A 19,113-nucleotide genomic window follows, 5' to 3' on the forward strand; every position below is an offset into this window, starting at 1 on the left:
AGACCAGCCGCGCCACTGACCAGCTAAAAGAAGAGCGCATGCAGATCCAAAACCCTTACACATTGCTTAAAACACACAGGCATGGCTAGATTAAGAACACCTTGGTCCCTGGGGCTATAACAAATTCAAGGGCCCCTCTTTTATTTTTTACCTCACAAAAGTGTGTGTGTATATATATATATATATATATATATATATATATATATATATATATATATATATATATATATATATATATATATATATATATATATTATTGTTATTATCATAAAAAATTACTAATTAATATTATTATCTAATGTTCCACCATTTTTTAGTTGATGATTATATATTTTTCTATTTTATTAAAGTAGGCCTGCAAGTATGCAAGAATAAGTAATGGCATAATATGAACTTTAAAGTTCAAACAGGCTGAAAAAAGCAAAACATTTGCAATACCTACTAAATTGCTTTATAATAAATACTTTAAATTGGGGTTTACTTTTAAAAAGGTTCTTTAGAACTTTAGCTGACCATAAATCCCTAATGATATAACATCTTAAATATCCATGCGTCAAATATCCAAAATAGCTTACTGTGGTTTTCTGAGTTACAGAAGGATAGCATCCTTATTTTATTTTATTTTATTTTATTTTATTTTATTTTATTTTATTTTATTTTATTTTATTTTATTTTATTTTATTTTATTTTATTTTATTTTATTTTATTTTATTTTATTTATTTAAGCTCAGAAGCACAACAATTATTTGAAATAAAAGTCACATCCTATTGCTGACTGCAAACAATTACCATATTTGATCCTTCATTTTTAAACGTTTCATCTTTTCTTTCTTGTTCATTACAGGTCAATCGAGCTTTCTTTGTACCAGGAATCCTTTTCATCAAAAACGCAGGAAGTGACACTAACAGACAGCAGTAATGACAGACCCACGCCGGGGACTCTGGTCTGACACGCAAAAACAAACACAAAGACACTACAGCAAACACCAGCCTATGGCAGACTTTTAAAATAGAGAATTTGTTTCCTTACAGTGGATACAACTGAATAATTCAACAAATAATTACAGAAATCAGTCAAGCATCTTTTTTTATACTAAAAAATGCTAAGCCACCACAAACAAACACATGTGCTCAAGACACTTTTCAGCAAGAAATCAAGCTGTCTTCTTGTTTCACGTCATCTCCAGGTTTTTGTAGACTTGTTATATATACAATAGTTCGGTAAATCTCCCTGTAGATCAGAAAAAGTAGTAGAAAGCTATATAAATAGACATCATGTCAGCACATTCCTATTATTAAACAACAATATTATTTAATTTGTATTCATTTTAAAACATACAAACAGTTGAAGTCAAAATTATTCGCCCTCCTGTGAATTTATTTATTTTTTTTTCAAATGTTTCCCAAACGGTGTTTAACCAGGCGGCAATCTCCCACTCTCCTTTATGAAGCCAATACGGCAGTAATTAAAACTGCAATTCATCGAATCGCCTTAGGGGGCTGGCTCCAAGAACTCCATATGTTCACTGACTGCCATGCTAAAATGGTCAATTTTACAGCTGATAAAACATGTTTACAGTCTGGTACAAGAGATGGTTTTGGTGCATATAGCTAATATTACTCTTCATAACAACTTTGAGGGGGGTGAATTTATTTATAACTTATCCGTTTCATTTTTATTAAGTTACATTAAGTCTGCATAATTAAGGGGGTGGCCACTTGAGTGACAGCTAGGTCTTGCTGGTCGCGTCACTTCACCTCAGCTGATTCCGGCTGATTAGCCGCTGAACTCGACATATACATTGGCTGCGTCCGAAACCGCATACTTCCATACTATATAGTACGCCAAAATCAGTATGCGAGCCGAGTAGTATGTCCGAATTCATAGAATTCGAAAATCAGTATGCGAAAAGTACCCGGATGACTTACTACTTCCGGCGAGATTCCGGAGTGCGCATCCCATGCATGCTGCGCTATCCCATGATGCCCCGCAAGCGAATTCATGAATGGAAGTAAAGCGACGCAACTGACGCATGTAGGTCACGTGACCATGACAAAATGGCGGATGTAGTACGTCCGAATTCCATTCATACTTTTCACATTCATACTGTATAGAACGTACTTTTCTAACGGCCGAGTAGTACGTTTAAATTCAAATGCAGTACCCACTGAGTAGTAGGCGGTTTTGGACGCAGCCATTGTATATCAGATAATATGGCATTCTGTGTGCACCTAATTGTGCTCACAAACCATTCAAGTTGCCCCCATTTCCCAGGTGAGTGTAATGATATGCTTATATACCATCTTTATAAATGTATTTGTTTTATTTAAGATCATTTATCATTTATATTTTTCTTTAGAGCTGTAATGCACTCCGGAATCTGATAGGCTGATTAGCTGTAGGCTCTAGAACAGTCATCCGAAACGTTGTCATACAGTGTTATGACTGGATTTCATAAATAGCCTTGCATGTACTAACAGACTATTTTTGATGTATTTGGAAGTAATTCGCATTTTCCTCCCGTAGAAAAACGTCATAAGAACAATGTTTAGTGGCTCAATGTGTTTCAGCAGTGTTTTTAAAAGACTAAACACTTTATTGATTTGGTACACAACTAAGCACATGTGGTCAGAACAAAAACGAGTCGCAGGTAATGAAGTATTAAGCGTTTCTCCCAAAGAAAAGCCTGTCCAAGCAAAATGCTAGAAGGGGTTTGTATCTCCGCTCACGCTCCGCCTCTTTGGCTTTTTTAGGAACCCCTGGGCGGCGAGATGACACACGAACAAAATGGCGATGGTTGGCCACGCCTACTTGTTGCTTCATTTGCGCTCTTCAGAAACTTATGGGTGACGTCACGGATACTACATCCATATCTTTTACAGTCTATGTGTTTAACAGAGCAAGGAATTTTTTACAGTATTTCCGATAATATTTTTTCTTCTGGAGAAAGTCTTACTTGTTTTATTTCAGCTAGAATAAAAGTAGTAATTAATTTATTTGAAACTATTTTAAGGTCAAAATTATTAGCTCCTGTAAGCAAAAATTTTTTCAACAGTCTACAGAACAAACCATTGTTATACAATGATTTGCCTAATTACCTTAACTTACCTAGTTCACCTAGTTAAGCCTTTGAATTATAGAAGGCTCATAATTCTGACTTCAACTGAATACACAATCATTTAATGAGAAAATCCAATATCGGTCGCTGGTGAAACAGCATAAAAGTAGTACATTTAGAGTCTTTCGAGGGAAAAATGTTTTTTTTTATTATTATAATATTTCTATGCAGATAACAATCAAACCAGACTGTGTTTAGATCAAATTAAACTTTTTTGATTAACGATTTTCTTTGTAGGAGAAAAAAAAGCCAAATCTTAAACCTTTGTCGGACTGTTATGGAGTCAGTAACTGTTTCATGAGATCTGTTAGTATATTTAGTTCCACATTAGAATAGTAGAGGGGTATAAACACAATTATTCAGGATGATGACAAGAGGAATGGCACAAAGGTCGTATTTACTGTTTCTAATTTCTCAGGCTGTAATTATATATACCAGTATTGCTATAGACAAAGAAAACAGAGATGCATACTGCAAGAAAGCATTGTTAAAAATAGCATTTCTGCAAAAATAAACGCTAGGGTGAATCTCATGAAACCGGTCAAGAACACATTTCACTTCACTATCAGAAAACAAAATGATTTGTTTTAAAACAGGGGCTTTGGATTTGAAGCACAAACTCAGTTTTCATTAGTGTAATAGAAGAAAACAATCATATTATTTATGGATTTAAGGATAATCATAATACGCGTGATGCTGGATTTCTGCAGATTTTTAAAAACAAATGTCATTACTGGGTGAATTTTAAATGCTGAATGATCATTAAGAGCAATGAGAAATATAAAGGAGCTAAAATATATACACTATAGTGAATATAAAGGTATATTATATAATTAATATGATGAAACATATGATAGAACACAAACCAAACACACATTTACAGTTATTGTTTTAGCAGATGTCTTCATCCAAAGCGACTTACGTTATTATTATTATTATTATTATTATTCATTCATTCATTCATCTTTCAGCTTAGTCCCTCATTTATTGCCACAGCGGAATGAACTGCCAACTATTCTGGCATGTGTTTTACGCAGCGGATACCCTTCCAGCCACAACTCTTTACTGGCAAACACCCATACAAACACACTCATACAATATGGACAATTTTGTTGATCCAGTTCACCTGTTCAGCATGTCTTTGGACTGTGGGGGAATCGGAGCATGCGGAGGAAACCCACGCCAACACTGGGAGAACATGCAAACTCAGCACAGAAATGCCAACTGGCCCAGCCGGGACTCGAACTAGCGACCTTCTTGCTGTGAGGCAACAGTGCTAACTACTGAGCCACCATGCCGCCCAACTCTACATTTTCATTCATTCATTTTTTTTCTTTTCGGATAAGTCTCTTTAATAATCTGGGGTTGCCACAGTGGAATGAACCACCAACTTGCATATGTTTTACGCAGTGGATGCCCTTCCAGCTGCAACCCATCACTGAGAAACATACATACACACTCATTCACACACTCATACGCTACGGACAATTTAGCTTACCCAATTCACCGATACCACATTTTTGGACTATGTGGGAAACCGGAGCACCCTTAGGAAACCCACGCCAACATGGGGAGAACATGCAAACTCCACACAGAAATGACAACTGGCCCAGCCGGAACTCAAATCAGCGACCTTCTTGCTGTGAGGCAACATTGCTAACCACTAAGCCACCGTGCCGCTGAACTCTTGATTTTATTACATAAAATTAATAAAAAGTTTTTGTTGACAAATTAGAGGTAGTTGTAACGTTTTTAAATGGAAATTAAATGTTCTTTTGGGGCTGAACTGAGGTCATTAAATACAGTCTTTTGATATGTCATCAAATGATTCTTGTTCTAAATATGCTTGACCACACTTTTAAAAACATAAACTATTATTATTACACTCAATGACATTTCCTTTGTAGGTGTCGTCTTCTGTAAATCTTGGTAAAATATCGTCACTTTAGAATTATTAGGTTCTATCTGACATTTTTGTCAAAATTGAGTTATTGACATTCTTATTAAATGACAACTTTTGTTGTGTGATGTTTTTTGTAAGTTGTTTACATTTTAAGACTTTTTATTTAAAAAAACAAATGTTGCACACATATTGTTTGCTATGGAATGCGAAATTTTTGAAGCTCAATATCTCAAAATCATTCAGAACGCAGATAGAACCTTAAAATTCCAAGGTGACAATATATATCAATGATTTTGCGTAGTGCGTCACGGTGGCACAATGTGTAGCACGATCGCCTCACAGAAAGAAGATCACTGGTTCGAGTCCTGTTGGCATTTCTATGTGGAGTTTGCATGTTTCCCTGTGTTCTTCATGTGCTTCGGTTTCCCCCACAGTCCTAAGACATGCGCTATAGGTGAATTGAATATACCAATTGACAGTAGTGTTTGTGTGTGAATGCAGGAGTGTACATTTGCGCCCTCTTGTGGACATATACAGACTTTACAGTACCTTTTTTTTGTATTGACATTAAAATACTTATATTTAAGAAATAAATGATAGGTTTACAGCCATGTTCACAGCCCTACACTGTAGCAAATTGCATTACAAATATTCCCAACAAAAATGATTTGTTACTTTAACTAGTTTTAATAAGTTATTAAAATTTCAACTAAATTTGTTTTAGTTATATCAAGATTAACTTTGTATTTTTAGTCAGTGTGACTGATGTAAGTTGAGATGACTAGAAGAGTTCCTTTGATTCAGCACACAAATCAATGGCTTACAGTGTAATATATACTGCAGACTGAATGGGAATATTATTATAATACACTCATTCAGTTTCCTTCGGCTTAGCCTCTATTTCAGAGGTTGCCACAGCGGAATGAACCACCAACTATTCTGGCATATGTTTTATGCAGTAGATGCCCTTCGAGCAGAAACCCAGTACTGGGAAACATATGCTGGAACAGTTTTTGGTTCATTTTGCTGTGGCGACCTCTGAAGGAGAGACTAAACCAAAGGAAAATGATTGAATGAGTGAAATTGAATTAGCCATTTATTCCTGTCATTCAAAGTCTTCAATCTCACTTGATCCTTTCACATGAAACATTTCATATTATTATCAGTGCTGAAACAGTTGTGCTGCTTCATACTGTTTATGCAAACAATTATTACAAACAATCGGGAAGCTCAAAAGTGTGGGTTTCCTCCAGGTGCTCCGGTTTCCCCCACAGCCAAAAGACAAGCACTATCAGTGAATTGAATTAACCAAACTGGCCGTAGTGTATGTGTGTAAATGCAGGAGTGTATGGGTGTTTCCCAGTGTTGGGTTGCAGCTGAAAGGGTCTATGCTGGATAAGTTGTTATAATTGTATTCTAATCAATTATAATGAAATATTTACACTTTTAATCTTTTGATGCTTGAAAACCCCATACACACTAACCTTTTTTTTTTGGAGTGAAATGTGGCTGACATGGATTTTCTTTAAAGGATAGTTCACTCAAAAATGAAAACGCACCTACTATTTACTCACCTTCAGGTGGTTTTCAACCCTTTATGAGTTTCTTGTTTCAAAATAACACAAAAGAAGATATTTTGAAAAATGTTAAAAACCTGTATCCATTGACTTCCATAAAAACAAATACCATGGAAGTCAATGGTTACAGGTTTGCTGCATTTTTGAATTTTTTTTTTTTTTGTGTGTTCAACAGAAGAAACTCAAACAGCTTTGTGACAAGAGAATGATGAGTAAATTATTACAGAATTGTGCGTTTTGACTTAGCGATCAGGTTTTTCTAACCATGTCCACTAGGAGGAGCCCCATAATCTGTTTTCCGGCTCTGTTTCAATCCCCATCAGCAGCCTGCCAGGTGCAGTACTCATGGCAAGAATCACCAGCTTCTTGTGTATAGCGCCTTAATTGCAAACGTTCATTGTGTTTTCTATGGAATTGACTCCAGATGTCAATATTTACTGTATTTCTCAGTAATCAGATTGCAGGAACTGAAAAGGATTAATTACTCAAATCGGGACTTTGCCAAGACTAGTAATTTTCCTGCGCCCTCCATTAGAAATTCTTTGATGAATTGTGATACTCCGAATGTGGCATTGCCTACTAATGCCAGGTTGCCAATCTTCAACCATTGTGCCTAAATAGTAACACTGCTAAATAATTATTTTCTTACTTAGAGGTCTCGTTTTGTTTATAGCCAAAATATCTTTGAAAAAAGTAAATTAAGTAGCAAATTTAAATAAAAAATACCTTTAAATAATTGAAATTAAGAAGCACATTCTTTACAAGCAAAGAAAAATTCATTTAAAAATTCTGAGTGAGAATTTTGTAAAAGTGCTAAAGAAATTGTAATAAAATGATTCAATTAAAAAAAATTAAGTGAGTTTCACCTTAAAACAAGAAGAAATTTTATTTTGCTGACTCCACTGGTTCTGTCTTATTTGTATTTAGAAAATCTTTTTAAAAAGTTAATTAAGTAGCAAATTTTAATTAAAAATACATGTAAATAACTCAAATTAAGAAGCATTTTCTGTGCAAGTAAAAAAAATATTTTATTAAAAAAAATTCAGAGTGAGAATTTTAAAAAAGTGCTAACAACATTATAATAAAATTAGTCAATTAAATGAAATCTCCCTAAAACAAGATAAATAATGTAAAAACTATTTTATTTTGCTAACTCCACTGGTTTGGTCTTTTCTGTAGTCAATATATCTTTAAAAAAAGTTAATTAAGTTGCAAGTTACATTAAAAATGTAAAAATACATTTAAATAATCAAAACTAAGAAGATTCTGTACAAGTAAAAAATAATTAACTTAAAAATTCTAAGAATAAGAATAATACAACGCTTTAATTAAAATCATAAAAAAATAGTCAATTTAAAAATATTTAACCCTAAAACAAGAAAATTAATGAAAAAAATATTTTATTTTGCTGAACCTACTGGTTTTGTCTCGTTTGTAGTAAAAATATATTTTAATGTAGCAAATTTAAATAAAAAAATAATTTAAATAATTCAAACTAAGTAGCTCTGTACAAGTACAAAATATATTTTATTTTTTTATATAAAAAGCTTAAAGTGAGAATAAAAAGAGGAAAATTAGTCTATTTAAATAAAAAAAGTGAGTTTCTTCTTAAAACAAGAAAAATCATTTAAAAACTATTTTATTTTGCTGACTCCACTGGTTTTGTCTTGTTTGTAGTTAAAATATCTTCTTTTTTTAAGTTTATTAAGTAGTTAATTTAAATAAAAAATACATTTAAATAATTAAAACTTATTTTTTGTATTTAAAAATTCATTGTTAAAATTTTAAAAAGTGCTTAAATTAAAATTATTTTTAAATTAGTAAATAAAAAATTAAGTGAGTTTCTCCTTAAAACAAGATAAATAATTTAAAGTTCTCATCAACATTTTCATGTAACATATCAATGTAAAAAATAAACAATTCATCAACACTTAATTAAAAAAAATGTATGTATATATATATATATATATATATATATATATATATATATATATATATATATATATATATATATATATATATATATATATATATATATATAACAAGTTTATTTTGCTGAACCCTGCTGACTGAATATTTTGCCCGTTTTAATAAAATAAAAAAAAACTTTTTTTTCACTTGATTTTTATTTTGCCCAATCCCCCCCATAGTTGGACTTGTCACAAGACAAAACCTCTAAGTAAGAAAAAAATACATATATTTTTGCAGTGAAATGCATTATATAAGATACTACTAAGCTCCATGTTGAAATAATGTGTATTTCTTATACAGCCAGTTTAAATAAAAAGTGTAATAAATTTGGTGTTTCATAAACTGCTCTTTTAGGACTGAAAAACAGCCATTGAATAGCTGGCTAATTCACTCTGGTAGATGTAGTCTGCTGTGTTTCTTATAGTGTAACCTTGATGTATACCAATGCATGCAGGTGTCTGTTCTCCTTTATAGATTCTCACCATGGTTTATTTCATCATGTCATCCTCAACTGGCATCTTGATGTAGGACTTGAAAAACATCTACATGTAGAAAGCCTCCACTATGAATAAATCTCTGAGATTTGAACTCTGAAGCAATCGAACACTTTCTCAGATACTTTGTCGCCAAATGCTGCCGTGCTTGTCTCAGGACTTCACTGAAAGCTGCTTTTATTATGGTCTGTCTGTTTGAAATCAACGCCACTGATGCATGGAAGTGTCACTAATAGAAGAAACCTTTTTTTTCTCTTGCCATTTTATTTCAGACTTGTGACATGCGAGGAGATTTCCAAATGTTTATGATGCTTGTAAAACCCTGCTGAAGACATTTAAGGTCATCTTATATCACACGATTTATCGTTTTTTTATAGAAAGATTGATGACTGAATCAGATAATGATCTAAAGGATGAGCAGTGTGGTTAACAACCTTTTATTTTTTAAATTATAACCGTTGGTTTAAAGTGAACGCAAATAAAACCAATGAGGTTTGTGATCTGTGTAACGCTTCTACAGTATGTCATGGTACCTAATTGCTGACACTTTCTGAAGATGTAGATTTCCTTTGTGTGTTTTTGGATACTTCTGGAGATTATATCTTCCCTGTTTCGGTTTCCCCGATTACTTGCTCGTGTGTTTTATCACTTTTGGAAGAAACCTTTCCAAGACTGTATATAATTTGCTGTTTTTCTTTTGGTTTTCTGACATTTTATATCTCTATACAAGAAATCTTATTAAAAAAAAGACAAGACTGTACAAAGTTTGTTTTTAATAAAGTGTTTTTGGTCATATGAAGTCATTTGTGTTATTAATATGGCCTGGATGGATGGATAGATAGACAGACAGACAGACAGACAGACAGACAGACCGACAGACAGACAGTCAGAGAGAGCATCTCTGAATGCACAACATGTCCAACCTTGAGGCAGATGGGCTACAGCAGCAGAAGACCACACCGGATGCCACTCCTATGTGTTAAAAACAGGAAACTGAGGCAACAATTCACACAGACTATCCAAAATTGGACAATAGAAGATTGGAAAAATGTTGCCAGATCTGATGAGTCTCGATTTCTGCCGCGACATTCTGATGGTCAGAATTTGGCGTCAACAACAGAAAAGCATGGATCCATCTTGCCTTGTATCAACGGTTCAGGGTGGTGTAATGGTGTGGGGCATATTTTCTTGGCCCACTTTGGGCCCATTAGTACCAATCGAGCATCATGTCAACACCACAGCCAACCTGAGTATTGTTGCTCACCATGTCCATCCCTTTATGACCACAGTGTACCCATCTTCTGAGCCCACAAATCTGTAGCAACTGTGTGATGCTATCATGTCAATATGAACCAAAATCTCTGATGAGTATTTCCAGTACCTTATTGAATCTACGCCATGAAGGATTAAGGCAGTTCTGAAAGCAAAAGGGGTTCCAACCCAGTACTAGCAAGACGTACCTAATAAAGTGGCCGGTAAGTCTATCTATCTATCTATCTATCTATCTATCTATCTATCTATCTATCTATCTATCTATCTATCTATCTATCTATCTATCTATCTATCTATCTATCTATCTATCTATCTATCTATCTATCTATCTATCTATCGTAAACTTTACAATACAGTTACTTTAGTAAATGTTATTGTATTCACTAACATGAATTAAGAATGAACACTGTATTCATTAATCCGAGTTTAACCTTTACTTATTATTAAATTCCAAACTTGTGATAAATGTATTGTTCATTGTTTCTTCATGTTAGTTTATATGTTTTAAGTATGTCATCATTTTTTCATTTATATACTTATAGCTCTCTTACAATCATGGAAATAACGCTGAAGTGAATTGAATTACAGCTGATTTGATATCACAGCAGCTTCAATAAACTGGAAATATGCCAGTGATGATGAAAACAGTAGTGACTTTTGTCTTGTGTGGCGTGAGTAATGTCCGTGTTTACTCCACCTATCGGCGCAGTTTACTCTGATTCCACCACCGGAGACCCGGTGAGGTTGATGGATTTACGCATAGACTCAAACACACACCGGAGGCTTCAATTCTGCTTTCAGACCGGTTGTTGAGTTACATGACGGGGACTTCATGTGCTCACCATGACGAGGGTCTGTCAGACTTCCGATCTGCTGAGAAAATGACCTTTACGAGGATCAAAACAGACGGAAAAGTTGGACGGAGGAAGTTGAAGTAAAGTGAATATTAGCCAGCAGCGCTAGCACCGCAATTTAAAAGACACCTATTTGACATTTTGATTATAAAGTGTGCAAATGCTAACATGTAAATAGTTTATAGTCAACTTGCTGTGTTCAGTTTTTAATGTGTGTGTGAGTCGACACGCTGATTGTTTATAGTACACACGGAGTTTATTAGCTTGACTTGCTAGCTGTCATTTGAACTACCTCTGAAGTCAGGATATATTGTTTGTTAGATTATAACGATATATCACTTTACGGTAGTTTAATCAGCAAACTTGTAATGTTTTATCGTTGTAAACAAGCAACTATTTCCACAGTGGCGAAATAAGTCATGACATTTCAGTGTGAACTTTCTCCTAAAACCCGTTAGCAGAAACAAATAACGATATAAATGCAACATTTGTTGTCAGACAGTAAGTAAAGATATTAATATGTGTGGTAAAGTTCATGTCATTTATTAAAATGAGAAACATTTGATTTTATACTCTATTCTAGAGTGTTATATTAGAGTAAGTACAAATATTTCATTTTGTATGATAATCAATACAATTTTTTAATCTATAAAATTTATATACATACAAATACGCACAACAACTATCGCTTTTCCTCCATTTAATCTCATTGCTGTCTCTTAAACTTGAGATTTCCCGTAGATTGTGTCAGTTTGCCATGCTGTCAGTTTTCTGATATTGCATTTATATTAGTTTACGCAAACAAATCTGCGTTCAGGAGAGACCTGCTTTTTAATAACCACAAGTTTGAACAATCCCAGCATCAATAAGCTACAAACAAAATGTCTGTGTACTCAAAACTGCCCTCTCAACTGAAGAAACCCCTGGTGAAAAAGGCTGTTGTGCTTCTCATTGCGCTCTATGGGGTGAAGAAACTATCCCCGTACTTCTTCGGCAAGCTCAAAGGAAGGACTAGTAAACAAGTTAAGGGCGCTGACCCGCTTACCTCCAATGGAGAGCCCCTAGTAGAAGCTGCGAGGAAAAGGAAACGCTCACCAGCGGTGAACCGTGAGTTTTTCGACAGGTTGATTCGCCTCTTGAAAATCCTCTTTCCTCGGCTTTTCTGCAAGGAGCTCGGCCTGCTCGGTTTCCACTCTCTGGCTCTCATTTCACGCACCTTTCTCTCCATCTATGTGGCCAATTTGGACGGGCAAATAGTGAAAACCATTGTGAAGAAGGATCCTAGAGCGTTTGTGGTGGAGTTAACCAAATGGCTGCTCATTGCTATTCCTGCCACGTTTGTGAACAGTGCCATCAGGTACCTGGAGGGTCAGCTCACCCTTGCTTTCCGCACTCGGCTGGTCACCCATGCCTACATGCTGTATTTCAGCGATCAGACCTACTATCGTGTCAGCAACATGGACGGCAGGTTGGCAAACCCTGACCAGTCGTTGACCGAAGATGTGGTGATGTTTGCTGCTTCTGTGGCTCATCTGTATTCAAACCTGACCAAGCCCATCTTGGATGTGGTGGTGACTTGTTACACGCTCATTAAAACGGCTGAATCCAAAGGCGCCAACACCACTTGGCCGTCAGTCATAGCTGGCATCGTGGTGGCACTCACTGCCAAGGTTCTTAGAGCATTTTCACCCCGCTTTGGTAAACTGGTGGCAGAGGAAGCCAGGAGGAAAGGAGACCTGAGATACATGCATTCGCGCATCATCGCCAATTCAGAGGAGATCGCCTTCTATGGAGGACATAAGGTGAGAAAACGGCCTCTTGGGTTGGTTTTGTGCCATCATTCATTTACCTCATGTTTCTTTCTTTCATGGAATACAAAAGTTGTTTTGAAGCATGTTTAAGCTGCTCCATACAATGAAAAATACTATACAGTACAATATTTATTTATAAAGCACATTTAAACACAACAAGGTGGTGCAGTAGGCAGCACGATCGCCTCACAGCAAGAAGGCTACTGGTCTGACCCCCGGCTGGGTCATTTTGCATTTCTGTGTGGGGCTTGCTTGTTCTCCCCGTGTTGGTGTGGGTTTCCTCTGGGTACACACAGTCCAAAGACCTGGGGCCTCATGTATCAACGCTGCGTACGCACAAAAACTTTGCGTACGCCAGGTTTCACGCTCAGAATCGATCACGTTTGGATTTACTAACAATGAACTGAACGTGGGAATGTGCGCAGCTTCACGGCAGCTTTCTGGCTGGCGTACGCACATTTTTTGTGCGTGTCTGTTTTATTTCCATTGGCGACTCCTAGAGGCAGTTGTGTTAAATTCCTCTCTACAAAGTGTCTTTGAGCCTTGCAATGGCAGCTGTATGAGACAGGTTCATCTAGCATGTATATATGGTTTCCATATCATACAGTTGACCAGCCAAACATTAAAGCACAATTTGCAGCGGTCGCCTGTTTTCCCAATGTAATCTGAGCGATCTACCGCACGTACATTGCTATAAAGACACTATCTGAAGATGAATTTGCAAGCGTGAATCAGAAACATTTCCATTCAATAAATGTGCAAATAAAATATGATGCACAAACTTATTAATGATTCCTACTAGTCTTTCTCATGATAAATAGTAGGCAAAATATGATATGTAGCGGGGGAAAAAAAAGAAGAAAGAGTTCATCAGACGCTGGATTCGAGCCGAGTTCATGCTCGAACGTGTCAAAACATGATCACATGCGTCTTACGAGCGCGCCACTGAGACTGTTCAGAGTGCTGCAACATTTTACAGATATAAACCAGACTATTTTTTTTTAAATGCACTCAGTGCGATGTTCAGACCCAACTGTGTTAACCGCATCAGCTAAACTCTCCCACTCTATTTTTTTTCTTTTGTTGTTAATTCCGAAAAACAAACTTGCAAATAACACCACTTTTCTCCGGTCTACCTCCGAAAGCAGCACCTCCAATTCACATTCTGTTCAAAGTTTCTCTTTTTGCTTGCTTTTGCCATTGCTTTTTCGTTGGGTTTTACCATTTGCATAGTCATTAGCATATTCATACGGGGGAGGAGGCAGGGAGGGGTTTTGTGCTCGTGCATGTTGCGCTCAGTTTCACGTTCATTCGGATGTACAAAAGAATATGCGTGAGACTCGGCGTACGCAGTGTTTCTTACATCTGAATTTTTTTCTGCGTACGCACATTTACAGCTTTGTGCGTACGCAATGTTTTAGTATGATTTCCACGCAAGTCTTCGTACATGAGGCCCCTGCTCTATACGTAAATTGGGTAAACTAAATTGTCCGTAGTGTATGTGTGTCCCAGTGATAGGTTGCGGCTGGAAGGGCATCTGCTGTGTAAAACATATGCTGAAAAAGTTCTTGGTTCATTTCGCTGTGGCAACCCCTGATTAATAAATGGACTATGTCGATTAGAAAATGAATGAATGAATTAATTTAAATACAACCAAAGTGCTGTACATAGAAGTACTAAAAACAGAGAAGACACTAAAATATAAAAGGAGACAATTAGTAAGTAAAAGCAATAAAAAAAGAGTAATCAAGGAGTATTAATAGCAAGATTAAATAAAAAGTTTCAGAAAGAACCAAAAAGTAAGGACTGTTATGTCCCGACCAGTCTAGACGTAAGGCTGATTTCTACTTCATAGCCAAATTGTAATGCAGACCAGCAGAGACAGCGTGCAGAAGTATAAATGCACAGCTACAGGCGTTGCATGCACCATGGGTTACGCCGGTCTCTTGACGCAGAAGTATAAACCAGGCTTTAGGGGAGCAATAGGTATAAATTAAATGTCGAAATAATAAATTTAGGGTTTTCCCTTCTCCTGTCCCAGCTCACAATAGCCAAAACAGGTTTAGCAAGGAATAACAATGTTTATTTTCAAACTAAAGTTCTCCGAAGCATCTCTTTGGAAGGGAATCCAGGCCAAAATAATAATAAGACAACTAACTTGCAGGAAAATAATACCTAACTTACCTTTTCAAATAAAGAACCCCAAATAAAATTACAATATATATATATATCTCAATATATATATATATATATATATATATATATATATATATATATATATATATATATATATCACATAATATATATTATCGCATAGTATATATAACATAAAATAAATGAATAAATAATTAGAATAAATTTACCCAAAAATGAAAATTGTGTCATTATTTACTCACCTTTTATCAAACCCTATTTGATTTTCTATCTTCTAAGAACACAAAAGAAGATATTTTTAACTATGCTGGTTACTGGCACCCATTGAATTCCACAGTAATTGTTTCCCCTACTATTGAAGGCGATGGATGCCAGCTACCAGCATTCTTCAAAATATCTTATTTTGTGTTCAGTAGAAGAAACTCATCAGGTTTAAAATCACATGCGGGAAAGTAAATAATGATGTCATTACATTTTTGCATGAATTTTCCTTTTTTTGTGTTTTTTTTTTTAGTTCTTGTGAATCACAAAAGGAAACAAATAATTAAAAAATACACACACGCACGCACGCACGCACACACACACACGCACACACACACACATATATGTGCTAAATTTATATATATATATATATATATATATATATATATATATATATATATATATATATATATATATATATATATATATATATATATATATATAACATATGCCTTAGTGATACATTTTTTAAATAGGCACTGTCCTTATAAATAAACTGGATAGTTGCAATCTAAACAACTACATTCTCACCTAAAAACGCCTCAAAAGTACATTATGTTGTCCAACAGCTGCAGTATTTGTCAAATTGTAGTCCTTGTGTGGGCGGAGTAATACACAAGGCTAAAGGGGCTGAGCAAGTGCTGATATTACTTTAATATCTCATGGCTATCAACCAATTAGATTTAAGAACCAGACTGAACTGTTGTGTATATATATTTTAAAAGAAATTGATACCTTTTGTCAACCTTTAATACAAATATTCATACATTCATTTTCTTGTCGGCTTAGTCCCTTTATTAATCCGGGGTCGCCAAAGCGAAATGAACCGCCAACTTATCCAGCAAGTTTTTACGCAGCAGATGCCCTTCCAGCCGCAACCCATCTCCGGGAAACATCCACACACACATTCACACACACACTCATACACTACGGACAATTTATCCTACCCAATTCACCTGTACCGCATGTCTTTGGACTGTGGGGGAAACCAGAGCACTCGGAGAAAACCCTCGCGAACGCAGGGAGAACATGCAAACTCCTCAGAGAAATGGCAACTGAGCCGAGGCTCGAACCAGCGGCCCAGCGACCTTCTTGCTGTGAAGCGACAGCACTACTTCACACTGCGCCACTGCTTTGCCCTAATACAATGTTTTATTAAAAAGTTTAAGAAGACAGATTTTTAATTCACAAAATGTACTAATAATTTAGTAGTTTAATCGGTCCCACTTTATATTAAGTGTCCCTAACTACTATGTACTTACATCAAAAAATAAATACAATGTACTTACTGTGTTTATAATGTATTTGAGAACAATTGTGGTGCTTTTGAGTTGGGATAGAGGTTGGGTTATGGACAGGTTTGGTGGTATGGGTAGGTTTAAGGATGGGTTAAGGTGTAAGGGATGGTCAACAGTGTATTTACAAATGTAATTACAAAAGTTAATTACAGATGTAATTACATACATGTATTTAATCAAGCATAAGTACACAGTAAATACTTGTATTTACACAATAAGTACATTGTAACAAACTATTAATTCCTATGTAAGTACATATTAGTTAAGGCCACTTAATATAAAGTGGGACCGTTTAATCAAACTCAGGCTTTTTTTTTTCTTCTGTCGAACATTACACATTTTTTGCCTAAAACTTGTTCCTTTGTGATTCAAGAAAAGTCATTAATTTAAGAGTCATAATATAAATCAATAAATCAGGCTGACTAAAATTAGTGTTTGTGGCTACTGTTAATATACTGTGGTTACTTATGAATAGGTCCAGACAGAATCTGCGGACGTTTTTTGCGATTTCTGCTGAGAATTTTGGTAAAAATCTTCGGATTTCTGTGGAATTATTTTGGGAGTATCTTAACTAAAACCTTAACATGTGAAAAAAAAAATTATATTTATTTAATTTTTAAATATAATTTATTAATTTAAGTATATTATTTAAATTAATATATATTAATTTAAATGTATATTAATTCTATAATAAATAGATAATAAATAGTATTCTGTAATAAATAATAATAAATAGATCTATAATAAATATATATTATAAATCTAATTAATATATATTATTAATTAATTTATATATAATTTATTTAAATTTATATTTTATTTAATGTTTAAAATGCAAATGAAATTAGATTTACTTTATTTGGTAAACAAAGCAAGTTTTTTATATAATGTATCTACTAAAAGACAGCAAATAATACTTTACAAACTGTATTGTACATAAATCAAATGAACATTTTCACATTAGTCAATAATATTACTGTGATTGATTTAAAAACTGAATAAATATAGATATTACACAGATTTACTCAAGGAAATAAACAGAATTAAGGGTGCAGTATGTGATCTGCCAAAATGCTAACTGCTTAGCATAATATCTTTGGATGGCGGGTAGGGACTGTGATTCAAAGCCACACCCCCTGAAATAGCGAGCGCGCGCACCGCGTCACAACAGCAGACAGACAACCCACTAGTTCATGTCATTCGCCAGTTAGTTAGTGCCAGCGCCATTCAGGAATTACATTTATTACTTAGCCACACTTACATGCTATTTCAGAGCGAATATTCAGAGTAGCATGGTAAACAGTATAGGAAGGCTGTCATTGTTCAAAAATGTGAATATAAAAGCAACTTCAGCTCAATAAAGCAGGTTAGGCGGAATAGAGTTATTTACTGATGTTTTGTTGTTAAACTAAATATAAATCTACATTATCAATGCTGTAAAAGGACCTTATGAAACTGAAAATAATCACATCGGGAGATTTCAGTGGCTGAACAACACGTCTGGGCATATTAGTCATTCATAACAGAACACAATCTAACATAAGCTTAGCCTGACTAAAATAGTTTAAAACAGAACATTACCTGTCTAACAGTAATACTTCAGCCATGGTGTCGTCCTTCCTCTAGCGTGCTAAAGTTACTCCAATATTGATTCAGGTTTTTAAAAGTTTCAATTCAGCATTTGATTTTTTCCGGTCTGTGTATGTCACCGCGCGGCGCTTATGCAGACGGGCACACGCGAATGGCGGATCTGCATGAACAGATGCGCAGAAGTCCGAATCTACATTTGCTGACAGACAGTCTAAGCTGCTTATCGGAATTATGGGAGATGTCGGTCCGACAATATTTAGTTGGATGAACATTTTTTAGTTTTATGCATTACCCAGAATATAAAAATACATATAAACACATTTAGATCATTTACTTGTATCATTACTATTGGATTGTGAAGAGACTTTCAACCAGCACAACAAAAAATGTTTCTGAAGACAATCACCTGCTGCACCTTTAATGATGGGCTAAAAATCTGCGAAATTCTGCGCGTGCAGATTCCGTGTGGGCCTACTCGTAATCATTCTGCGTAATAAACTGAACATCATTTTTTACATTATTTATATGAATCACCAAGCACAGTTTGTAAATTAAAACCCTTTCCAGTGTTCTGCTGAAGAAAAATCAAAGTCACCTACATCCTGGATGGCCTGAGGCTATGTAACTATTTTTGGGTGAACTATCCCATTAAGACAGCAAAAATAGGTGTTTGAGGTCGTTCTGCCCATGTGTCCCAATGACAAAGCAAATGTCCCAGCTAAACAAACAGTGCCGCATGCATGCAATGGGAAATGTTCCCGAACTTCACAGTCACAAGTGTTCACAGAGAGAGGTCATGTGACGTGTGT

General features: G+C 35.1%; 2 protein-coding genes across 14 annotated transcripts in view; both read left to right on the top strand.

Annotated features, from left to right (window-relative positions):
* ccdc120a (coiled-coil domain containing 120a) overlaps positions 1 to 9,857 on the top strand; it is a 125,490-nt gene extending 115,633 nt beyond the window's left edge. For 7 of the 12 annotated variants that reach the window (XM_017357413.4, XM_021478365.3, XM_073910062.1 and 4 more), the window contains 2 exons: positions 845 to 944; positions 9,045 to 9,857. In XM_017357413.4, coding sequence (XP_017212902.2) covers positions 845 to 944; positions 9,045 to 9,098 — 154 coding nt within the window. In that variant the 3' untranslated portion in view covers positions 9,099 to 9,857. Of the gene's footprint in view, positions 1 to 844; positions 3,579 to 9,044 lie in introns of those variants that run through there. The other 5 variants (XM_021478366.3, XM_073910067.1, XM_073910065.1 and 2 more) reach the window with 1 other exon arrangement.
* A 1,191-nt stretch (positions 9,858 to 11,048) lies between these two features.
* The window catches only part of abcd1 (ATP-binding cassette, sub-family D (ALD), member 1), a 39,624-nt gene continuing 31,559 nt past the window's right edge, over positions 11,049 to 19,113 (top strand). Inside the window, exon 1 of one of the 2 annotated variants that reach the window (XM_005166714.6) lies at positions 11,049 to 12,992. In XM_005166714.6, coding sequence (XP_005166771.1) covers positions 12,072 to 12,992 — 921 coding nt within the window. In that variant the 5' untranslated portion in view covers positions 11,049 to 12,071. The remainder of the gene's footprint in view (positions 12,993 to 19,113) is intronic. The other variant, NM_001111186.1, reaches the window with a different exon arrangement.

This window comes from Danio rerio, chromosome 8 (genome assembly GCF_049306965.1).
Source record: "Danio rerio strain Tuebingen ecotype United States chromosome 8, GRCz12tu, whole genome shotgun sequence".
Lineage (NCBI taxonomy): Eukaryota > Metazoa > Chordata > Actinopteri > Cypriniformes > Danionidae > Danio > Danio rerio.